Source organism: Neovison vison, chromosome 9, assembly GCF_020171115.1.
Source record: "Neovison vison isolate M4711 chromosome 9, ASM_NN_V1, whole genome shotgun sequence".
NCBI classification, from domain to species: Eukaryota; Metazoa; Chordata; class Mammalia; order Carnivora; family Mustelidae; genus Neogale; species Neogale vison.
Genome location: NC_058099.1, coordinates 37,321,947 through 37,345,070, shown reverse-complemented (window position 1 = coordinate 37,345,070; position 23,124 = coordinate 37,321,947). Strand labels below are relative to the sequence as shown.

Here is a 23,124-nt window from a genome sequence, read left to right as displayed (position 1 = left end):
GTAATCTTTTGGGCACCTGGGTGGCTCAGTCAGTTAAGCGTCTGCCTTTGGCTCAGGTCATGATCCCAGACTCTTGGGATCAAACCCCACATTGGGCTCCCTGCTTAGTAAGGAGTCTGCTTCTCCCTCTCCCTGCCACTCCCCCTGATTGTGCTCCTGCTCTCTCTGTCAAATAAATAAATAAAATCTTAACAAAAAAAAAAGAAGATGGGACGCCTGGGTGGCTCAGTGGGTTAAGCCGCTGCCTTCGGCTCAGGTCATGATCTCGGGATCCTGGGCTCGAGTCCCGCATCGGGCTCTCTGCTCAGCAGGGAGCCTGCTTCCCTCTCTCTCTCTCTGCCTGCCTCTCCGTCTGCTTGTGATTTCTCTCTGTCAAATAAATAAATAAAATCGTTAAAAAAAAAAAAGAAGAAGTCATCTTTTGTTACCAGTTGTGAATAATTATCTATCAGGGTAAATGTATTTAGAAATAAGCACTGAACAGCAGAGTTGTAAGTCTACTGACAGAAGCAAAATTTAAGGCTAACCATATATTGAAAAATATAAAGCAACAATAGTCTACTCTCTGTGTCCCTTAACATCCACAGGGCACTTGGTTATGACTGATTATAAAAAAAGTACTTGTAGGGGCGCCTGGGTGGCTCAGTGGGTTAAAGCCTCTGCCTTCCGCTCAGGTCATGACCTCGGGGTCCTGGGGTTGGGCTCTCTGCTCAGCGGGGAGCCTGTTTCCTCCTTTCTCTCTCTCTCTCTGCCTGCCTCTCTGCCTACTTGTGATCTGTCAAAAAAATAAATAAATAATCTTTTAAAAAAAAAAAAACTTGTAATTAGCTATCAAAGCATGGTCAAATCACCAATCTGAAATTTATGATGGACCTCTGAAAAAAGGTTTGCAAATCTACTCAATATCATCTATAAAATGCTCAATCTTGTATCAGGCACTATACTTAGCATTTTATTTAACTTATCTCACATCATTTAAAGTAATAATATAAACAAATTCAGTAGGAGAGACTATTTGTTATTTAAGATTTTCTTTTATTTATTTATTTTAGGGACAGCAGAGCGAGAGGGAAAGAATCTCAAGCAGACACACCATGAGCAGAGAGCACCATACAGTGTTCAATCCCACCACCCTAAGATCATGACCTGACCCGAAATCAAGGGGCAGACACTCAACTGACTGAGCCACCTAGGCGCCCCAGGAGGGACTATTTAACATTAAACGTTTTATTTATATTGACCTTGTTAATTAAAATCCATCTTAATATTAACTGACCTTCCCCAGATAACAATGCTTAAAAGAAAAAGCAGCTTTTCGTAAGTCTCTTATATAATTCACCTATTTCTCTACTTCAGAGCATAAATTATCCATATATCCTGGATTTCCGTATTACACATACCTAGGTTAATAAAGAAAAGGAGGAGTGCCTGGCTGGTTCAATCAGTAGAACATGTGACTCTTCACCTTAGGGCTTTAGCTTTGAGCCCCATATTGGGTGTAGAAATTACTTTAAATCATTTTAAAAAAAAGAAAAAGGAGATAGCCTAGATGCTAATAGGGAGAGGAAAAAGTTCACAATCAAATAGATAAGAAACAATGTCCAACAATACCTGAATCATGATATTTTCTCTTTCCCACTGAATACAACCTACTTTTTAAAAACAAGATTCAAAATCTTATGGTACCAACAAAGGAGAGTATGTGCACTCTAATTAACCTAACTCTATACAAAACAAGAGGTCCACAAAAACTTACCTGTACTACTTGTTTCTGTAGTTGTGATGCCTGTGTCGCTGAAATCTGTGTTTTTTCCCGAGCACCTCGTGAACGGTCACTGCTCACTGAAGTCATCATATACAGTATATACAAAATAACGTATGTACAAAATAGAAAATCTGCAAGAAAGCCGGAATGGTAGTAAGCAAAAACTTCAAAACCATAGTAAAACTCAAGGATAAAATTCAGGAATGTGGAGGAAATAGAAGACTAAACGTAACAGCTCTCTAAAACACAAATTCTCAAGAAACAACCCATTAGGATTTTGTATTTTCCTAGTAACAATTAAGTCAATTTTACTAATGCTATCTAAAAGTCTAATGGTTGAGGCACCTTGCTGGCTCAGGCAGTGAAGCATGCAATTCTTTTTTTTTTTTTTTTTTTAAAGATTTTATTTATTTATTTGACAGAGAGAGATCACAAGTAGGCAGAGAGGCAGGCAGAGAGAGAGAGAGGAGGAAGCAGGCTCCCTGCTGAGCAGAGAGCCCGATGCGGGACTCGATCCCAGGACCCTGAGATCATGACCTGAGCTGAAGGCGGAGGCTTAACCCACTGAGCCACCCAGGCGCCCAAGCATGCAATTTTTGATCTCACGGTTGTGAGTTCGAGTCCCATACTGCATGCCGATATTACTTAAAATCTTAGGGATGCCTCAGTGGCTAAATGAGTTAAGTGTCTGCCTTCGGATCAGGTTAAGATCTCAGGGTTGTGGGATCAAGCCCTGCATCAGGGTCCCTGCTAAGTGGGGAGTCTGTCTGCCCTTCACCATCTGACTCTCCCCCAGCTCAAGCTCTCTCTCACTTACTCTCTTGCCCATATTTTCTCTCTCAAATAAAAATAAATAAATAAAATAAAATCTTAGGGGCAGCTGGGTGGTGCAGTTGGTTAAACATCTGAGTTTTTATTTCAGGTCAGTTCGTGGTCTCAGGGTTGTGAGATCGAGCCCAAGGTGGACTCGTTGCTCAACAAAGAGTCTGCTTAAAGCTCTCTCTTACCTCCTCCATCCCCACTCACTTGAGCTCTAAAATAAATCTTTTTTTTTCTTTTTTTTTTTCTTAAATTAAGACTTATTTATTTGACAGAGAGAGATCACAAGTAGGCAGAGAGGCAGGCAGAGAGAGAGAGGGGGAAGTAGGCTCCCCGCTGAGCAGAGAGTCCAATGTGGGGCTCGATCCCAGGACCCTGGGATCATGACCTGAGCTGAAGGCAGAGGCTTTAAACCACTGATCCTCCCAGGTGCCCCTAAAATAAATCTTTTTGAAAACTAAAAATAAAGGGGTGCTTGGGTGGCTCAGTCAGTTAAGCATCTACTTTCAGCTCAGGTCATCCTCCCAGGGTCCTGAGATCAAGTTCTTCATTAGACTCCCTGCTCCACAGGGACCTGTTTCTCCCTCTGCCCCTCCATCTCTGTCCCTCAGAAAAAATAAATTTTTTTAAGATTTTATTTATTTGACAGACAGAGATCACAAGCAGGCAGAGAGTCAGGCAGAGAGAGAGAGGGGGAAGCAGGCACTCTGCTCCGCAGATGTGGGTCTTGATACCAGGACCCTGAGATCATGACCTGAGCTGAAGCAGAGGCTTTAACCCACTGAGCCAGCCAGGCTCCCTGAAAAAAATAAAATCTTTAAAATATAATAATAAATAAAAATGAAAATAAAGAAATAGGGGTGCCGGGGTGGCTCAGTGGGTTAAAGCCTCTGCCTTCGGCTCAGGTCATGATCTCAGGGTCCTGGTATCAAGACCCACATCGGGGAGCACCTGGGTGGCTCAGTGGGTTAAGCCGCTGCCTTCGGCTCAGGTCATGATCTCAGGGTCCTGGGATCGAGTCCCGCATCGGGCTCTCTGCTCAGCAGGGAGCCTGCTTCCCTCTCTCTCTCTCTCTGTCTGCCTCTCCGTCTACTTGTGATTTCTCTGTCAAATAAATAAATAAAATCTTTAAAAAAAAAAAAAAAGACCCACATCGGGCTCTGCTCAGCAGAGAGCCTGTTTCCCCCTCTCTCTCTCTGCCTGACTCTCTGCCTACTTGTGATCTCTGTCTGTCAAATAAATGAAGTCTTTTAAAAAAATAAAATAAAATATAAGTCTATGGTATGATTATAGCAATTCCAAACAAAAATCTCAAATATCACCAATTGTTCTTAATAAGTATTTATTTACCCACTAAATGCAGTTAACACTACATGTAGTTTCTTGTCTCTTTCCATTTACTGTTGGTGTTTGAGCCCAAACATGTATCCAACATGTATCCAGCCAAGATTTTATCTGACAATAATCCAATTCAAAATGTGTGCTGTCCAGGATTAAGCTATATCTAATGACAAACCCATTTACAAATAGTACATCTTCCAAGGAGACAAAAACAATTGTGCATATCATTCTCCCTTATTCAGTTGACAAATACTGAACAGTTACAAAGAGCCAAGCATATAACTAAATATGATATGCCATCAAAACATGATTATACAGGGGCACCTGGCTGGCTGAGTCAGTTAAGTGTCCCTGACTTGATTTTTGGCTCAGGTCATTATTTCGTTAAATTGTGGGATCAAGCCCCACATCAGGTTTAGCACAGTCTGCTTGTCCCTATCCCTCCCCCATGCCCCTTCCCCTGCTTCTGTGCACATGCTCTCTCTAATAAATAAATAAACAAAATCTTTTCAAAAAATAAAAAAAATCAAAAAAAGGGGGGAATGGGGTGGGGAGAATGCCTAGCTGGCTCAGTTTGTAGAGCATCCAATTCTTGATCTCAGGTTCATGAGTTTAAGCCCCGCACTGAGCAAGGACCCCACTGTAAAAAAAATAAATAGGGGCTCCTGGGTGGCTCAGTGGGTTAAAGCCTCTGTCTTCAGCTCAGGTTGACCCCAGGGTCCTGGAATCGAGCCCAGGGTCCTGGGATCAAGCCCCACTATGGGCTCTCTGCTCAGCAGGGAGCCTGCTTCCCCATCTCGCTCTATGCCTGCCTCTCTGCCTACTTGTGATATGACTGTCAAATAAAATCTTTTAAAAAATTAAAAATTAAAAAAATTAAAAAAATAAATAATAGGGCAAAGCATCTAGGTGGCTCAGACAGTTAAGCATTTGCCTTCGGCTCAGATCATAATCCCAAGGTCCTGGGATCAAGACCCATGTTTGGCTCCCTGCTTCATAGGAAACCTACTTCTCCCTCTCCCTCTGCCTCTGCCAAACCCATGCTTGTGCTCACTCTGTCAATAAATAAAATTTTAAAAATAAATAAATAAATGTTTAAAAAATATCAATCAGGGGACACCTGGGTGGCACAGTTGGTTGAGTGTCCAATTCTTGGTTTCAGCTCAGGCTGTGATCTCAAGGGCCATGGGATCAATCCCTGCACAGGTCTCTACGGAGTCTGTTTAAGACTCACCTCCTCTCGGGCACCTGGGTGGCTCAGTGGGTTAAGCCGCTGCCTTCGGCTCAGGTCATGATCTCAGGGTCCTGGGATCGAGTCCCGTATCAGACTCTCTGCTCGGCAGGGAGCCTGCTTCCTCCTCTCTCTCTCTCTCTACCTGCCTCTATGCCTACTTGTGATCTCTCTCTGTCAAATAAATAAATAAAATCTTTTTTTTTTTTAATTTTTTTTTTAAGATTTTATTTATTTATTTGAGAGCGACACAGTGAGAGAGAACATGATCGAGGAGAAGGTTAGAGAGAAGCAGACTCCCCATGGAGCTGGGAGCCCGATGCGGGACTCGATCCCGGGACTCCAGGATCACGCCCTGAGCCGAAGGCAGTCGTCCAACCAACCGAGCCACCCAGGCGTCCCATAAATAAAATCTTTAAAAAAAAAAAAAAAAAAGACTCTCCTCCTCTCTCTGCCCCTCCCTTTTGCTCTCTCTCACGCTCTTTCTCTAAAATAGATTAAGAAGAGCTTTTAAAAAAATTTTTTTAAATGGGGCACATGGTGCCTCAGTCAATTAAGCATCCAACTCTGGATTTCAGCTCAGGTCACCATCTTGGGAGTTGTGGGATAGAGCCCTTCGTTGGGCTTTGCGATGAGCACTGAATCTGCTTGGGGTTCTCTCTCTCTCTGCCCCTCCAACCCCACTTGCATGAATACACTTTCTCTTGAAAATAAATAATTTTTTAAAAGTTATATCCCTGGTAATTCTTTTATTTTATTTATTTGAGAAAGAGAGTGAGAGAGAGAGATCAGGAGGGAAAAGCAGACTCCCTGCCGAGCACGGAACCTGATACGGGACTCCATCCCTGGACCCCAAGGATCGTGACCTAAGCTAAAGGCACATGCTCAACCATCTGAGCCACCCAGGCACCCCTAAATAAATATTTTTAAATGCCATAAAAACTTTTAATTGTCAATCAGGGGCACCTGAGTCGTTAAGCATCCTACCCTGTTGGTTAAGCTTCCTGACTCTTGATTTCAGTTCAGGTCATCATCTTGGAGTCATGAGATCAAACTGCACTTCCAGCTCTGTGCTCAGCGGGGAGTCTTCTTAGGATTCTCTTCTCTCCCTTCATCCCTGCCTCTGTACACTCACTTCCTCTCTTTAAAAATAAAATCTTTGGGGTGCCTGGATGGCTCAGTGGGTTGGGGCCTCTGCCTTCAGCTCAGGTTGAGCCCCGGGTCCTAGGATTGAGCCCAGGGTCCTGGGATCAAACCCTGTGTAAGGCTCTCTGCTCAGCGGGAGGCCTGCTTCCCCATCTCTCTCTGTGCCTGCCTCTCTGCCTACTTGTGATCTCTGTTGGTCAAATAAATAAATAAAATCTTTAAAAAAACTTCAAAAAAATTTTAATTAAAAGACAGAAGCAAGTTGCACACACATACACAGTAACTCAGAAAACCAGGACACTCCAGGAACGAACAAATCAAGGAAGAGCTATCTACAATTAACACTATGAACTACCCACCAATACCTACTCACAACAAAGTATTTCTCCCTGTGATCCTCTTGTGAAGAGGGCAAAAACCTCAAAACATAATTTCACGACCTCCCTTATACCTTGGAACGACCATGGGCCACCTTCCTGAAAAACCATCTGAATATTCACAGCACCTTTACTCAATCCCCCAAAACGGAAAATAAGCCAATGTCCTTCAAAGGCTGAATTATCTGTAACACAACCACAGAGCAAAATATTACTCAGCAATAAAAAAGAATGAACTATTGATAAATATACCTGGGATAAACCTCAAATATGTACATGAAAGAATCCAGCCTGCAATTCATTATGATTCAATAGGATTCTATTTTTTTTTTAATATTAGGAAAAAGACAAAACTATAGTGAGAGAAAACAGATGACTGCTTACCGAGATTAGGGGGTGCAGTGGATAACAAAGGGGTCGAACACAGGAGGAGGCTCACACAAATGACAGTGAAAAAAGATCAAGAATACAGCTATTAGGAGGCCTTGAAGCAATGAAATCTAACCAGAGGACAGGAAGAGTGCTACAAGAGATGCCTCCAAGAAAATGTTTTTGAGAATGCTTAGAAGTTAATTTGCACATACAAAAGAAAGTATAGAGGATCATCAGTGGTGAATACCTAGAAATCTAAGGACTGTGGGAAAAAAACAATTGTTAAGTCAAAAAAAAAAAAAGGCAATATGGCTCAACTATAACATTTATATGGTTATAATAATATGGACAGTGAATACTGATCTAACCAAAAATTACTATAGAGGGGTACCTGGGTGGCTCAGTGGGTTAAAGCCTCTTCCTTCGGCTGAGGTCATGATCCCAGGGTCCTGAGATTGAGCCCCGCATCAGGCTCTCTGCTCAGCAGGGAACCTGCTTCCCCTTCTCTCTCTGCCTGCCTCTCTGCCTACTTGTGATCTCTGCTATCTATTTAGATAAATAATCTTTAAAAAAATTACTATATAATACTGGGAGGATAAAAGAGAAGTGTAAATATAAACAGAAAAAAAAGGGGAGGCATAAGAAACACCTAAGAGTTGAAATGACAGCTTCTGGAGAGTGAGATTCAGGAATAAGTCCAAACAAGAAAAGGATTACCTTGGACATACTGAATGTGCTGAAAACAACAAAACATTTTTTTCAAATTTACTCTGTGCTGACTACCAAGTTAAATATTTTTATATACATTACTCCCAGTTATCCTCAAAACTACGCTACAGAACTTGGCATAATCCTATTTTAAGAATCAGAAATAAAACTCAGGAAGCCTGGGTGGCTCAGTTGGTTGAGCATTTGACTCTTGATTTCCACTCAAGTCACGATCTCAGAGTCTTGAGATCGAGCCCCACCTCAAGCCTGCACTCAATGTTGAGTCTACTTGTCCCTCTCCATCTGCTCTTACCCCCACTCGATCCCGCACTATCTCTAAAATAAATAAATAAAATATTTTTAAAAAAGAAAAGCTCAGAAAGGTTCTACACAGACCATCAGGATGCAATACAGGGAGTCTTAACTGCTTATTTCCTGGGGTACACAGCTTACAAACCAAACTATGTACTACATTATGAAATAACCAATGCCTTTATAATCCCAAACTAGAAGAGGACAGGCTGGAAGAGACAGAAGTCTTAACTATGAAAATAAGACATAGAATCAAGCTCCAAAGTCCATCTGTACCACACCTTACCATCTCCCTAATTATTCATGAGTTACACACACTCAGAAAAATAGCAACATTTAAAATTACCATGTAGGGGCGCCTGGGTGGCTCAGTGGGTTAAAGCCTCTGCCTTCGGCTCAGGTCATGATCCCAGGGTCCTGGGATCGAGCCTCATGTCGGGCTCTCTGCTCTGCAGGGAGCCTGCTTCCTCCTCCTCTCTCTCTGCCTGCCTCTGTGCCTACTTGTGATCTCTGTCTGTCAAATAAATAAATAAAATCTTTAAAAAATAAAATAAGATAAAATAAAATTACCATGTAAAGTAACATGGAAGAAAATTTTAAATTTCAAGAATTTTAAATCACTGAATGAAATGTCCACTGGAACTCAAACTAGGAGGTCACTGGTGACTACTACCAATACAGCCTCGATGCTGATGAGGAAAAAGCCAAGGTGAGTGAGGAAGAGAGAGAGCAAACTAAACATACTTGAAAGAGATGGTAGCTACGAGATACAGAGCATCAAAGCAGAGTTTTCCAAGGATGAAGAACACTGGGGCGCCTGGGTGGCTCAGTCATTTTTAAGTGTCTGCCTCCAGGATGCCTGGGTGACTCAGTCTATTGGGCATCTGCCTTTGCTCAGGTCATGATCCTGGGGTTCTGGAATCAAATTCCGCAGCAGACTCCTTGTTCAGTGGGGAGCCTGTTTTTCCCTCTGCCTGCAGCCCTCCACTTGTGCTGTCTGACAGATAAATAAAATCATAAAAAAATAAGTAAGTGTCTGTCTTCAGTTCATGATCCTGGAGTCCCAGGATCAAGCCCAGCACTGGGCTCCCCACTCAGCAGGGAGTCTGCTTCTCCCTCTGACCCTCTCCCATCTTGTAACCTCAAATAAATAAAATCTTTTTAAAAAAGGGGAGGGGGAACACTGAGCAAGTCTAATATACAGAAAGTCCCTTGAGGACAGTGTTTATTTCTGTCCCATCACCCTTGTTCTTCTGGGGCCTAACATGGGCAGTACACACAATTAATATATATTTACTGAATAAGAGAGACCTAGGGGCACCTGGCTGGCTCAGTGTGTAGAATATGCAAGTCTTGATATCCAGGTCGAGAGTGCACTTCACGCTGGGGGCGAAGATTATGAAAAAAATAAATAAGCAAACTTAAAAAAGAGAGGGGAGAGAGGGGGTACCTGGGTAGCTCAGTCAGTTAAGTGACTGCCTTCAGCTCAGGTCATGATCTCCAGGTCCTATAATCAAGCCCTGCCTCACCTTGGGCTCCCTGTTCAGCGAGGAGCCTGCATCTCCCTCTACCTCTGGCCCTGACCCAGCCTGCATATGCTCTCTATCTCACTTTTTCTCTCAATAAAAATAAATAATATTAAAAAAAAAATAAGAGAGAGAGAGAGAGAGACATATGCATGGGCTGAAGAGGAGGTAACTGAGAGGCAATACACTGCAACAACAGTGAAGATATAATGATCCACTTGGGGGGCACCTGGGTGGCTCAGTTGGTTGAGCAGCTGCCTTCGGCTCAGGTCATGATCCCAGCATCCTGGGATCGAGTCCCACATTGGGCTCCTTGCTCAGCAGGGAGCCTGCTTCTCCCTCTGCCTCTGCCTGCCATTCTGTCTGCCTATGCTCACTCTCTCTCCCTCTCTCTCTCTGATAAATAAATAAAATCTTTAAAAAAAAAAAGTGATCCACTTGGACAAGAGGGATCGATCCCCACGTCCAGCATAATCAAGAAAAGAAAGAAGCATAACAGCAGCTACATTTTTATGATTAGGAGAGAGAATCAATACAGTTTGACGTACTGGTCTTTAATTTTTTAGTAAAACAGACAAAAACATTTGCAGAGAAGGAATACTAGATGGGGGTAGACAGAGGAATCCAAGAAAATGGCAAAGATGTGTGACAGTTATGTGGGACAGTTACTAAGATTATTATGAAGGGAAACTGACAGAAAGCAAGTAAAAGAATTGAGGAGTAACATGGAAGACTCCCAACTGAAAGCGGAAATCCTGAATATACACATATAGTGGCATTGTGATCTACATGTTACCATGAAAGCAAATCAAACGACAGAAATTCAGAATCACAACTTAACTGAATAATCAAGGGAGATGTGGGTAAAGATGAATAAATCCCTTGCTAAAATATCCACAAGGGATGCCTGCGTGCCTTGGTCAGTTAATCATCTGCTTTCAGCTCAGGGCATGATCCCAGGGTCCGTGGAGGAGTCCCACATCCAGCTCCTTGCTCAGCAGGGAGACTGCTTCTCCCTCTGCCGGCCCCTCCCCCCGCTTGTGCTCTGACAAATAAAATTTAATAATTTACCATGTGGTAATTAAAATATCCCACAAAATAAAAGAATTTGGGGGCGCCTGGGTGGCTCAGTAGGTTAAGCCTCTGCCTTCAGCTCAGGTCATGATCTCAGGGTCCTGGGATCAAGCCCCAAGTCAGTCTCTCTGCTCAATGGGGAGCCTGCTTCCCCCCTCTCTCTGCCTGCCTCTCTGCCTACTTGTGATCTCTCTCTCTGTCAAATAAATAAAATCTTAAAATATATAAGTATTTCTGGGACACCTGGATGGCTCAGTTAGTTAAGCATCTGCCTTCAGCGCAGGTCATGATCCCCGGGTCCTGGGATCAAGTGCCCCATCAGGCTCCTTGCTCAGCAGGGAGCCTGATTCTCCCTCTGCCTGCCTCTCCCGGCGCTTGTGCTCCCTCTGACAAAACCTTTAAAGTTTGTATATATATACATATATACACACACATATATGCATATATATTAGTATTTCTAAAATAAAAAGATTACCTGATTATTTCTAAAATCACGTCAGAGCACTGTATAATTCCATCTTAAGTATCTAGAGTTAAACAGTCAAAATCTGACTGGTGTTCCTAGTGTAAAACTTAAAAAAAAAAAGTCATTTTTAGTTTACTTAGAGATTTCCAACAGTTGCTTTTTTATTGAATTATGTGAATCTTTTCACATTAATCTTTTGAACTATTCATTCCTCTGTGCTCTCACTTATGAAAATAAACTAGGTACATTAACTATAACAAAATGAGAGTTTCTTCTTACAGGAGTGCCATCTGGTGATAAAAATCTGCATATATAGAAATAAACTTATGCTAAATGGAATGGATGCTGAGACTGAATTTTTTGACTTAACGAAAAAGACTTTAAATCTTAACAGCCTTGATATTACAGCCAAACATTTTGATATAATGTACCTGAATCCTCATTTGTCAACCAGGAAAACCATTAACTTTTTTTATGTTTCAAACTATTACAATTTTACTAATTCACTGCCTTAGTATAAACATTAAGACTTTATCTCTCCCTTTCAAACATCAATCCTCAATCCACATTCGATGTAATTAGGCTATAATGTCCTCAGTTCCATGGCTGAACCAGAATTATATGCTTTGTGAAACATGGAAAGTACACTGCTTACTTTGTTTACATATTGTAGTTTGAAAATAACCACTTTTCTCCTTTAATTAAGGTTTACTACTATGCGTTCTATATATAAATTGTTACTACAAAAGATTTTTGGCATCAACATTACAAATATAATCCTTACCAAAAAACTTAAAAGAAAAAAAAAATGGTCACTCCAGGACATGCTTCTAAGGATGCTTAAACAAATTCAGACCAGATTAATTTCTGTGAATATCACAATCTGAACTAACACTGAGGTGTCAGAATGGCTGTATTCCTGTTCATAAAAAAAGTCTGAGGCGCCTGGGTGGCTCAGTTGATTAAGCAACCAACTCTTTTTTTTTTTAAGATTTTAAAGATTTTATTTATTTAGTATGTCAGAGAGAGAGAAAGAGGGAGAGAGAGAGAATGAGCACAAGCTGGGTGAACAGCAAGCAGAGGAAGAAGCAGGCTCCCAGCTGAGCAAGGAGCCTGATGTGGGACTCAATGACCTGAGCCAAAGGCACCGACTGAGCCTGGGACCCAACCATCCAACTCTTGATTTCAGCTCAGGTCATGATCTCAGGGTAATGAGACAGAGCCTGCAAGCTCCATGCTCAGCAGGGAGTCTGCTTGAGATTCTCTCTCTCTCCCCGCCCCAACCCCTACCCCGGCTTACTCACTGTCTCAGATAAATAAATCTTTTTTAAAAAATCTTGGGGGACACCTGGGTAGCTCAGTTGGTTAAGCATCTGCCTTCAGCTCAGGTGGTGACCCCATGGTCCTAGGGTCAAGTCCCACATCAGGTTCTTTGCTCAGTGCAGAGCTTGCTTCTCCCTCTGCCCCACCCCCCACTTGTGCTTGCTCTCGTGCACTTTGACAAATAAATAAAATCTTTTTTAAAAAAAAATTTAGGGGCGCCTGGGTGGCTCAGTGGGTTAAGTCGCTGCCTTCGGCTCAGGTCATGATCTCGGGGTCCTGGGATCAAGTCCCGCATCGGGCTCTCTGCTCAGCAGGGAGCCTGCTTCCTCCTCTCTCTCTCTCTCTGCCTGCCTCTCTGTCTACTTGTGATCTCTCTCTGTCAAATAAATAAATAAAAAATCTTAAAAAAAAAAAAAAATTTAAAAATGGGGGCGCCTGGGTGGCTCAGTGGATTAAGCCACTGCCTTTGGCTCAGGTCATGATCTCAGTGTCCTGGGATCGAGCCCCACATCGGGCTCTCTGCTCAGCAGGGAGCCTGCTTCCCTCTCTCTCTCTGCCTGCCTCTCTGCCTACTTGTGATCTCTCTCTCTCTGTCAAATAAAATAAATAAAATCTTTTTAAAAAAAAATTTAAACATGTGGGGCACCTAGGTGGCTCAGTGGGTTAGGCCTCTGCATTCGGCTCAGGCCATGATCTCGGGGTTCTGGGATCAAGCCCGGCATCTGGCTCTCTGCTCAGCAGGGAGCCTGTTCCCCCTCTCTCCCTGCCTCCTTCTCTGCCTACTTGTGATCTCTCTCTCTGTCATATAAATACATAAAATATTTTTTAAATGTTCTTAATGAATAAAAATGAAAATGGGGCACCTGGGTCGCTCAGTGGGTTGAGCCTCTGCCTTCGGCTAAGGTCATGATCTCAGGATCTTGGGATTGAGCCCCACATGGGGCTCTCTGCTCTGCGGGGAGCCTGCTTCCCCCTCTCTCTATCTGCCTCTCTGCCTATTTGTGATCTCTCTGTCAAATAAATGAATAAAATCTTAAATAAAATAAAATAAAATAAAAGCCTTGGGCTGCCTGACTAAAACTACAAGTTTAATCTTACTGAATGCTGCAAATGTCCAGCAAAAAACCTCCAAAGATAAAACTGGGAGTTTACAGAGGAGAAAAAAACATAAACAAAAAAAAAGTACAACAGAAATCCTATGGAAAAACAGCCCAAAGACACCTGGATGGTTCAGTCAGTTGGGCATCTGCCTTCAAACTCAGGTCATGAGCCCCCCATCCTGGGACTGAGCCAGGGTTGGGCTCCCAGCTCAGTAAGGGTATCTACTTCTCCCTCTCTCTCTACCCCTCACTCTGCTGCTTGTACGCTGGCTCTTTCTCATATAAATAAATGAATCCTTTTTAAAAGGGGTGTCAGAGGAAGAGACCAGAAAATATATTAACAGGATGTTATGACTCAAAAAACTTTCTTATACTAATTTTATATAAAACTTCTGAAGGCAGTGAATTCACAAATCAAAATAAAAGCATAAGTGATCAAAATAATTATCAACACCCTTCAAAACTGTTACCACCAATGAATTATAAAATGAACAAGACAAGGAAAGCAGACTATAAAAAGCTAAAACTTAAACATACTGTCACATGGAGAAATTCTATGTCCTTTCTTCTGGACAGAGTTATATGTAGTAAATAGGAATGCTTCTGCAGTAAGCCCCAGTTGCCAGACCAAAGGAATCCAGTTTACACTTGTGTTCCATCCCCTCTATCACTCTCCACCCACAAGAACTACTACTCTCAAACAGGTTCCAAGAGAATTCTTAGAATAGAAACAGACAAGAGCAAGAGATTCTAAAAATAATCCAGGAGAAACTCAAACATACATATCTCAGGTTCTTGAACTGAAGGAAACACCAGGTTATTTCTATCCAATCGAATTTTAAAACCCTTACTTACCTGACTTCATCCAAAGTAAAGATGGGATAGATTAACTGCTACATATTTAACCTCTTTAAAAAGACTGCCAGCAAAATACCATATAAAGCTTCCTAGATTAACTCAAGTGTAGGAATAGTTTAAATTACTTGTTATATAAGGAAAGTAAGCCAGGAGAATAAACTAACTTGATTAAACTACAGACATCCTCTGTAGAACAGATATTTTTAGAAAATGTTTTATTAACTGCTATTTTTTCAAGGACTTTGTAAAAGAAAAGGTAACGAGATGAAACAGTGGCATTTTAAAGTGATTCTAGAGTTTAGAATGCACTGAAAATGGTTAACAGCAGCCACCTGCACTTCTACTGAAGCTTAAATAATACCATAAATTCATCCTAACAGGACCCTAACTTTAAGGCAAAAAAAGAGGGGGAGGGGCAGAAATTTATCTAAAAACCATGTAATATCCTACCCTAAAAGAAAAGGGCATTATTTGATCATTCTGAGAAAGTACAGAACACGTTTTGATAACATGCTGAGAACTATGAAGATTTTGCTGAAAGCACCAACCGCCAAAGCGCTTTATTTAAGATAGTATCACCAAGTGTCAGCAATGGATGATCGTTCTAAAACCAGGAGGCTCACATAATGGTGGGGGGTATCTCATCTACTCCATCAGGAAAAAAACTACATTCGAAACAGCAAAATGAATGTCTCTTTTTCAAAGAGAATGTAATTAATTCAAGGCAACATGAATTACTCAGTTAAAGGGCTCAACTACTAAAAACAAAATATACAATTTGTGTTCAAGTGCTCGCTTCAGCAGCACATATACAATTTGTGTTGAAGGAGCAAGTCTGTCAAGAATGCTCAAAGATGCTGCTGTCCACTCAGTCCTGAGACCAGTGGCTCTGGGAATATCTTAGACTGGCAAGGAAAAGCAGTCCTTCATTTACACAAAAATTTGAGGGGCGCCTGGGTGGCTCAGTGGGTTAAAGCCTCTGCCTTCAGCTCAGGTCATGAACCTGGGGTTCTGGGATGGAGCCCCACGTCAGGCTTTCTGCTCACCGGGGAGCCTGCTTCCCCCTCCTCTCTCTGCCTGTCTCTCTGCCTACTTGTGATCTCAATCCCTCTGTCAAATAAATAAAATCTCTACCAAAAAAAAAAAAAAAACTGATTCATTCGCTCATTCTCAATAGCCTAAAATCGCCGTTAAGCCTCTGCCTTTGGCTCAGGTCATGATCTCAGGGTCCTGGGATGGAGCCCCACATGGGGCTCTCTGCTCAGCAGGAAGCCTGCCTCTCTGCCTACTTGTGCACACGCGCTCTGTCAAATAGATAAAATCATAAAAAAAAAAAAAAGCCTAAAACCATTAAGTAAAATAATAACAGCCAAACACTATGTGCCAGATAATACTGAAGTGCTTTATATATGCTGTATTACATCATTAACCTTCCCAACAACACTCTGAGGTACTCCCATTTTACAGACAGGAACTGAGATACACAGATTCACAGCTAGACAGTGGTAGAGCCAAGATTCAAAACCAGGTCATCTGGCTCCACAGTTTGTGCCTTTTCATTTTAAGATTTTATTTTTTAAAGATTTTATTTATTTTATTTGACAGAGAGAGAGATCACAAGTAGGCAGAGAGGCAGGCAGAGACAGAGGGGGAAGCAGGCTCCCTGCTGAGCAGAGCACCCAATGCGGGGCTCGATCCCAGGACACTGAGATCATGACCTGAGCCACCCAGGCGCCCCTCTTTTTAAGATTTTTATTTATTTATTTATTTGACAGAGATCACAAGTAGGCAGAGATGCAGGCAGAGAGAGAGAAAGGGAAGCAGGCTCCCCGCTGAGCAGAGAGCCTGATGCGGGGCTCGATCCCAGGACCCTGAGCTGAAGGCAGAAGCTTTAACCCACTGAGCCACCCAGGTGGCCCCCAATAAGTTTGTGCTTTTTTTTTTTTTTTTTTTAAAGTTTGTGCTCTTAATCGCTATGCTATGCTGCAAAACTAATCGTTCAACTGTAGGTATACAAGACTCCCAACTCAGCATCTTCTTCTTTAAAGCAGTATAACTGCTGTCAGGATCACGTACATACCTCATACCTGATAGGACAGATCTGATTCTGGGTCAGTAATCTATCTTCCCAGACTTTCAGATACCTACAGGTGCTGCCCTGGCTCTATAGTGTTACATTTTTTTTTTTTTAAAGATTTTATTTATTTATTTGACAGAGAGAGATCACAAGTAGGCAGAGAGGCAGGCAGAGAGAGAGAGAGGAGGAAGCAGGCTCCCTGCTGAGCAGAGAGCCCGATGCGGGACTCGATCCCAGGACCCTGAGATCATGACCTGAGCCGAAGGCAGCGGCTTAACCCACTGAGCCACCCAGGCGCCCCACATTTTTTTTTTTTTTAAAGATTTTTATTGATTTACTTGACAGAGAGAGATCACAAGCAGGCAGAGAGGCAGGCAGAGAGAGAGAGGAGGAAGCAGGCTCCCTGCTGAGCAGAGAGCCCGATGCGAAACTCGATCCCAGGATCCTGAGATCATGACCTGAGCTGAAGGCAGCGGCTTAAACCACTAAGCCACCCAGGCGCCCATAGTGTTACATTTTTGTTATCAGTTCTGTTTCATTATTTGTATTTAACTTCCAATTTGTGTTGTTGCTTTTCTTATTAAGAAAATACCCATTGGGGCACCTGGGTGGCTCAGTCAGTTAAGCATCTGACTCTTGATCTCCACTCAGGTTTTTACCACAGAGTACTGAGTTCAAGCCCAGCACTGGGCTCCACACTGATGTGGTGCAAAAAAGAAAAGAAAAAGAAAAAAGAAAATACCATTGAACAAAAGAAAATACCATTATTCTCAACATCTTTCTTTTTTTCTTTCAATTTTTTTTCAACAACTGAAATTCATTTATTCATTCTTGCAAGAACAGGACTATTTTATATTGAGAACTTCAAAGTGGTGCCTAGATAGCTCATTCAAGTCATTCAAGAGAGCATGTGACTCTTGATTTCAGGGTCCTGAGTTTGAGCCCCACACTGGATGTAGCCATTACTGGAAAAAAAAATAATAATAAATTTAAATATATATTGGGGTGCTTGGCAGGCTCAGTCAGTAGAGCATGTGACTCTTGAACTCAGGGTTCTGAGTTCAAGCCCTATACTGGGTATAGAGATTACTTAAAAATAACATCTTTTTAAAAAAAAAAAAAAAGGTATTTCAACTCATTTGGGAGCCCCAGAGCAGCCAACAAGAGAACTCTACATCCCCAATTCAGGAGACAGTAAGACAAACTACGGTACCAAAACACTCTGGTATGAGACCCAACTCTATACAACTAAATTGCTTGTGCCCCACATGCCAGGAGCTGACCAAGCTGATACTTTTATTCTCCACAGCTGCTGAGGGCAGGGTCAAGCCTCGAGCAGCTGGTGAACAAGGTTAACTCCCATACACCCAAGCTCCACTGACAGAGAACATTATCTGCTATTCTGTGCATACAATCCGCCCATGGAAAAGATAAGTACTTGTGAACTCGAAACACTACAGGACATCAAAAACTATTTATTAAGTCAAATTTCTTCTTTCAGGTTACCTAAGGTCAGGGAGGAAAAAGTAATTTTATCTACTACTGCTTCCATATATCTGTCCCCTTCCTACGCTGCTTATTTCTCAGCTCTAAACCCTGTCTTTTACCCAGAACCCTGCTCAGCAGCTACCTTATTACCCCTTGAAGTCTCTAACTGGGGCACCTGTGTAGCTCAGTCAGTTGAATGGCTGCCTTCTGCTCAGGTCATGATCACAAAGTCCCAAGATCCAGCCCCACATTGAGCTCCCTGCTCAGTGGGGAGTCTGCTTCTCCCTCTTCTCCTCACCCTACTCTGACCCTCTCTCAAATAAATAAGAAAAAAAAAACAAAAAACTATACTCTTATAATTTACATTACATTCAAACAAGCACCACCCCCAATACCAAACCAATACCTTCCTTTAGAGGATTACTACTCCACAGCCAAGGAAGTAAAGGGTCTATTTTATAAAGTAAAAATTCTTTTAATTCTAAGAAAGACTGTAACCAAGCTAAAATAGAATTTCTAAAAATCCCTTAAAAAAATAAAATAAATACAAATCATCCTTTTACCAGCACAAAATATTAATAATGCCTTCCTCAAAAATCCAGTAGTAATTCTTAAATAGAGACACATACAAAATCACTATTATCTTGCTCTACTAAATATCAGATTCTATTTAACCTCTTATGTATTACTCTCTGGTACCCCCCCCCAAAATACACACACCCCTGAGTCTGTACCTTACCCACATATACAAGGGCACATCTACAGTCTGCTTTCTGCTTTCAATTTCCATTTCTGAAACCTTCAAAGTTCCTTACGGGCTCTAGCAACAAGGAATTACTGGATGCTATTAACTCTTGGCATTTCTGACTGTGTAGTTCCACAGCGTGCCTGAAGAACCAGGAGAATGGCAAAACAAGAAGGAGCACAGAAAAACTGCAACTCCATGAAACACTAGAAAGTCTCAACCCAGGTTTGTCGGTATACTCATCAGCTAAATATGCCATTCTACCTATGTCCAAATGTTAACAGGAGTATCTCCAGAAGCATCAAGAATTTCTCACTGTCCAAGAAAGTTTAAGATCTTGAATAGCGGTTCACTATTCATCACCATCCCTGGCTGTACACTATAATCACTTAGGCAACTTCTAAAAAATGAGACCAAATAGATAAAAAATTAAAATTTAAGAGAGAAAGAAAGAAAGAAAATTAGAGCCACTCAAAACAGGACCAGATTCAATATTCTTTTTTTAAAGTTCTCCCACTAGTTTCTGAAAGTTAAAGAGTTACCATATGACCAAGCAATTCCACTTCTAGGTACATGCCCAAGAGAACTGAAAACTTATGTTTGTCCAGAAATGTGCACATGAATGTTCACTGCAGCATTATGACAAAAAGCAGAAACAACCCAAATGCCCTATCAAATGATGAATGGATAGACAATATTAAGTATAACCATACAACATACTACTACTCAAGTACTAAAAGGAACAAAGTTCTGGTGTACTAGGTTGGCTCAAGTGATGGAGCATACAACTCTTGATCTTACGGTGGTGGGTTCAAGCTCGGTGGGTACAGAGCCCACTTTAAAAGTTGAATTAAGGGGCGCCTGGGTGGCTCAGTTAGTTAAGAGACTACCTTCTTCTCAGGTCATAATCGAAGGGTCCTGGTACCAAGCCTCATATGGGGCTCACTGCTCAGCAGGAAGCCTGCTTCTCCCTCTCCCTCTGCTGCCCCCCTGCTTGTGCTCTCTCTGTCATATAAAATCTTAAAAAATAAAGAAAAAAGTTCTGATACATGCAACAACATGGACAAACCTTGAAAACATTATCCTAAGTGACAGAAAAAGACTCTGTGTGTGTGTGTGTGTGTGTACAGTATTATTCCATTTAAACATCATGTCCAGAATAGGCAAATCCAGAGACAAAAGTAAATTAGTGATTACAAGGGGTTAGAGCAAAGAAAAATAAACATGATTGCTGTTTTGAAGTGATGAAACTGTTCTAGAAAGGGATGTGATTAAAAAAAAAAAAAACACCTCTGTACTATATGCTTTAAAAGGATGAATTTTACATTATATGACATATCTCAATTTAAAAAAATTATTTTTAGGGCACCTGGGTGGCTCACTTGGTTAAGCCATGATCCCAGAGTCAAATAAATAAATAAAAGATAAATAAAATCTTTTTTTTTTAATTTTATTTATTTATTTGACAGAGAGATCACAAGTAGGCAGAGAGGCAGACAGAGGGAGAGGGGGAAGCAGGCTCCCCGCTGAGCAGAGAGCCCAACACATGGCTCAATCCCAGGACCCTGAGATCATGACCTGAGCCAAAGGCAGAGGCTTAACCCACTGAGCCACTCAGGCGCCAGTAAATAAATAAAATCTTTTTTAAAAATTAAAAATTTTTAAATTTTAAAAAAATTTAAAACTCTCTCGGGCCTCCTAAGTGGCTCTATCAGTTAAGTGTCTGCCTTGGGCTCAGGTCATGATTCAGGGTCCTGAGATTGAGCCCACATCAGGCTCCCTGCTTGTCCAGAGGCCTGCTTCTCCCTCTCCCACTCCCCCTGCTTGCGTTACCTCTCTTGCTCTCTCTCTGATAAAGTCTTAAAAAAACAAAATAAGGGGCGCCTGGGTGACTCAGTAGGTTAAGCCGCTGCCTTCGGCTCAGGTCATGATCTCAGGGTCCTAGGATCGAGTCCCGCATCCGGCTCTCTGCTCAGCAGGGAGCCTGCTTCCTCCTCTCTCTCTGTCTGCCTGCCTCTCTGCCTACTTGTGATCTCTCTCTGTCAAATAAATAAATAAAATCCTTAAATAAATAAATAAATAAATAACCAAAATAAAACAAAAAAAAAAATAAAGGGCGCCTGGGTGGCTCAGTGGGTTAAGCCGCTGCCATCAGCTCAGGTCATGATCTCAAGGGTTCTGGGATCAAGTCCCACATCGGGCTCTCTGCTCAGCGGGGAGCCTGCCTCCCTCTCTCTCTCTCTGCCTGCCTCTCCATCTACTTGTGATCTCTCTCTCTGTCAAATAAATAAATAAAATCTTTAAATAAATAAATAAATGGTACCTGGGTGGCAGTGAGTTAGGCCTTTACCTTTGGCTCAAATCATCATCTCAGAGTCCTGGTATCGGGCCCCATATCGGGCTCTCTGCTTAACAGGGGGCCTGCTTCCTCCTTCTCTCTGCCTCTCTGCCTACTTGTGATCTCTATCAAATAAAATCTTTAAAATAAATAAATAAATAAAATAAACAAATCTAGTTAATAGGTTAGTGAATAGCCTTTCAGTGTTTTGTTTTGTTTTGTTTTAAGATTTTATTTATTTACTTGACAGACAGATATCACAAGCAGGCAGAGAGGCAGGCAGAGAGGAAGGGAAGCAGGCTCCCTGCTAAGCAGAGAGCCGGAGGCGGGGCTCGATCTCAGGACCCTGGGATCATGACCTGAGCCGATGGCAGAGGTTTTAACCCACTGAGCCACCCAGGCGCCCCTCTTTTTTTTTTTTTTTTTAAGATTTTATCTATTTATTTGACACAGAGAGAGAGATCACAAGTAGGCAGAGAGGCAGGCAGAGGGGGAGAGGGAAGCAGGCTCCCTGCTGAACAGAGAGCCTAATGCGGGGCTCATCCCAGGACCCTGAGATCATGACCTGAGCCGAAGGCAGAGGCTTAACCCACTGAGCCACCCAGGCACCCCCTTTCAGTGTTTCCTATTTGTTTTGTATCACTGTCATCCACTAGAAATGACTGTATCATGCTTTCATCACAGAACATTGGGATACAAACAACTATGTAAAAGCAAGACAGCACTATAATGATAGCACCTTAATTATCCTGTTCAGCTGCATAATTCAGTATTATGGGGCTATGAAAGAAAACTCCTTAGGAGCAAGGATGGTGCCTTCTAAAATGCAACACATACTTCCCATCCTTGAGAAATACAGTACAACACACATGATTTAACTTCTGATTCTGCATCAGTTATTGTTACCATGTGATAGGTAATGTGGGAAATTAGTCTGAATTTATTCTTTTTGTTTTTTTTTTTTTTAAAGATTTTATTTATTTATTTGAGAGAGAGAGTGTGAGAGAGAGAATGAGCGAGGAGAAGGTCAGAGAGCGAAGCAGACTCCCCATGGAGCTGGGAGCCCGATGTGGGACTCGATCCCGGGACTCCAGGATCACGCCCTGAGCCGAAGGCAGTCGTCCAACCAACTGCGCCACCCAGGCGTCCCTGGTTTTTTTTTTTTTTTTTAAGTAAACTCTACACCCAACATCGAGCTCAAACTCATGACCCAAGATCAAGAGTCACATGGTTTACCAACTGAGCCAACCAGGCGCCCAGTCTGAATCTATTCTAACTCCTCCAAGACATACCTATGAACTTGCTTTCCTAAATAAATCAATCCTATCATTGTCTTTCCTGTCCTTGGCCTCTTTCTCTAAAGTGGCACCATTTACGTATCTGTACTTCTAGGCAGCCTAGTATAGCTACTTTCAAAAATAGCTTTTTTGTTTTTTTTCCAAAAGTAGTTTCTGAACTCACAGACAATGCAATGTTTCTTCTTCTTCTTTTTTTTTTTTTTTTTAAAGATTTTATTTACTGGGGCGCCTGAGTGGCTCAGTGGGTTAAGCCTCTGCCTTCAGCTCAGGTGTCAGGATCCCAGGGTCCAGGGATCAAGCCCTGCATCGGGCTCTCTGTTCAGCGGGGAGCCTGCTTCCCCACCCCACCCCCGCCTGTTTCTCTGCCTACTTGTGATCTCTGTCAAATAAATAAATTCTTAAAAAAAAAAAAAAAAAGATTTTATTTATTTATTGGAGACAGAAGCAAGAAAGCATGGGGGGGGGGGCAGAGGAGGGCAGTGAGGGAAAAGGAAAAGCAGGATCCACCCTGAGCAGGGAGCCCAACATGGGACTCAATCCCAGTACTCCTGAGATCTTGACCTGAACTGAAGGCAGATGCCCAATGACTAAACCATCCAGGCACTCCCCACAAAAGGTCTCAAACTGTTACTTTAAAATCATCTGCAGGGGCGCCTGGGTGGCTCAGTGGGTTAAGCCTCTGCCTTCAGCTAGGGTCATGATCCCAGGGTCCTGGGATAGAGCCAGGCATTGGGCTCTCTGCTCAGCAGGGAGCCTGCCT

General features: G+C 42.2%; 1 protein-coding gene across 6 annotated transcripts in view; it reads right to left on the bottom strand.

Moving 5' to 3' along the window:
• Positions 1–23,124, bottom strand: part of UBAP2 (ubiquitin associated protein 2) — a 137,011-nt gene that overhangs the window by 93,975 nt on the left and 19,912 nt on the right. For 4 of the 6 annotated variants that reach the window (XM_044265504.1, XM_044265503.1, XM_044265509.1 and 1 more), the window contains exon 2: positions 1,757–1,896. In XM_044265504.1, coding sequence (XP_044121439.1) covers positions 1,757–1,855 — 99 coding nt within the window. In that variant the 5' untranslated portion in view covers positions 1,856–1,896. Of the gene's footprint in view, positions 1–1,756; positions 1,897–8,417; positions 8,439–23,124 lie in introns of those variants that run through there. The other 2 variants (XM_044265505.1, XM_044265507.1) reach the window with 2 other exon arrangements.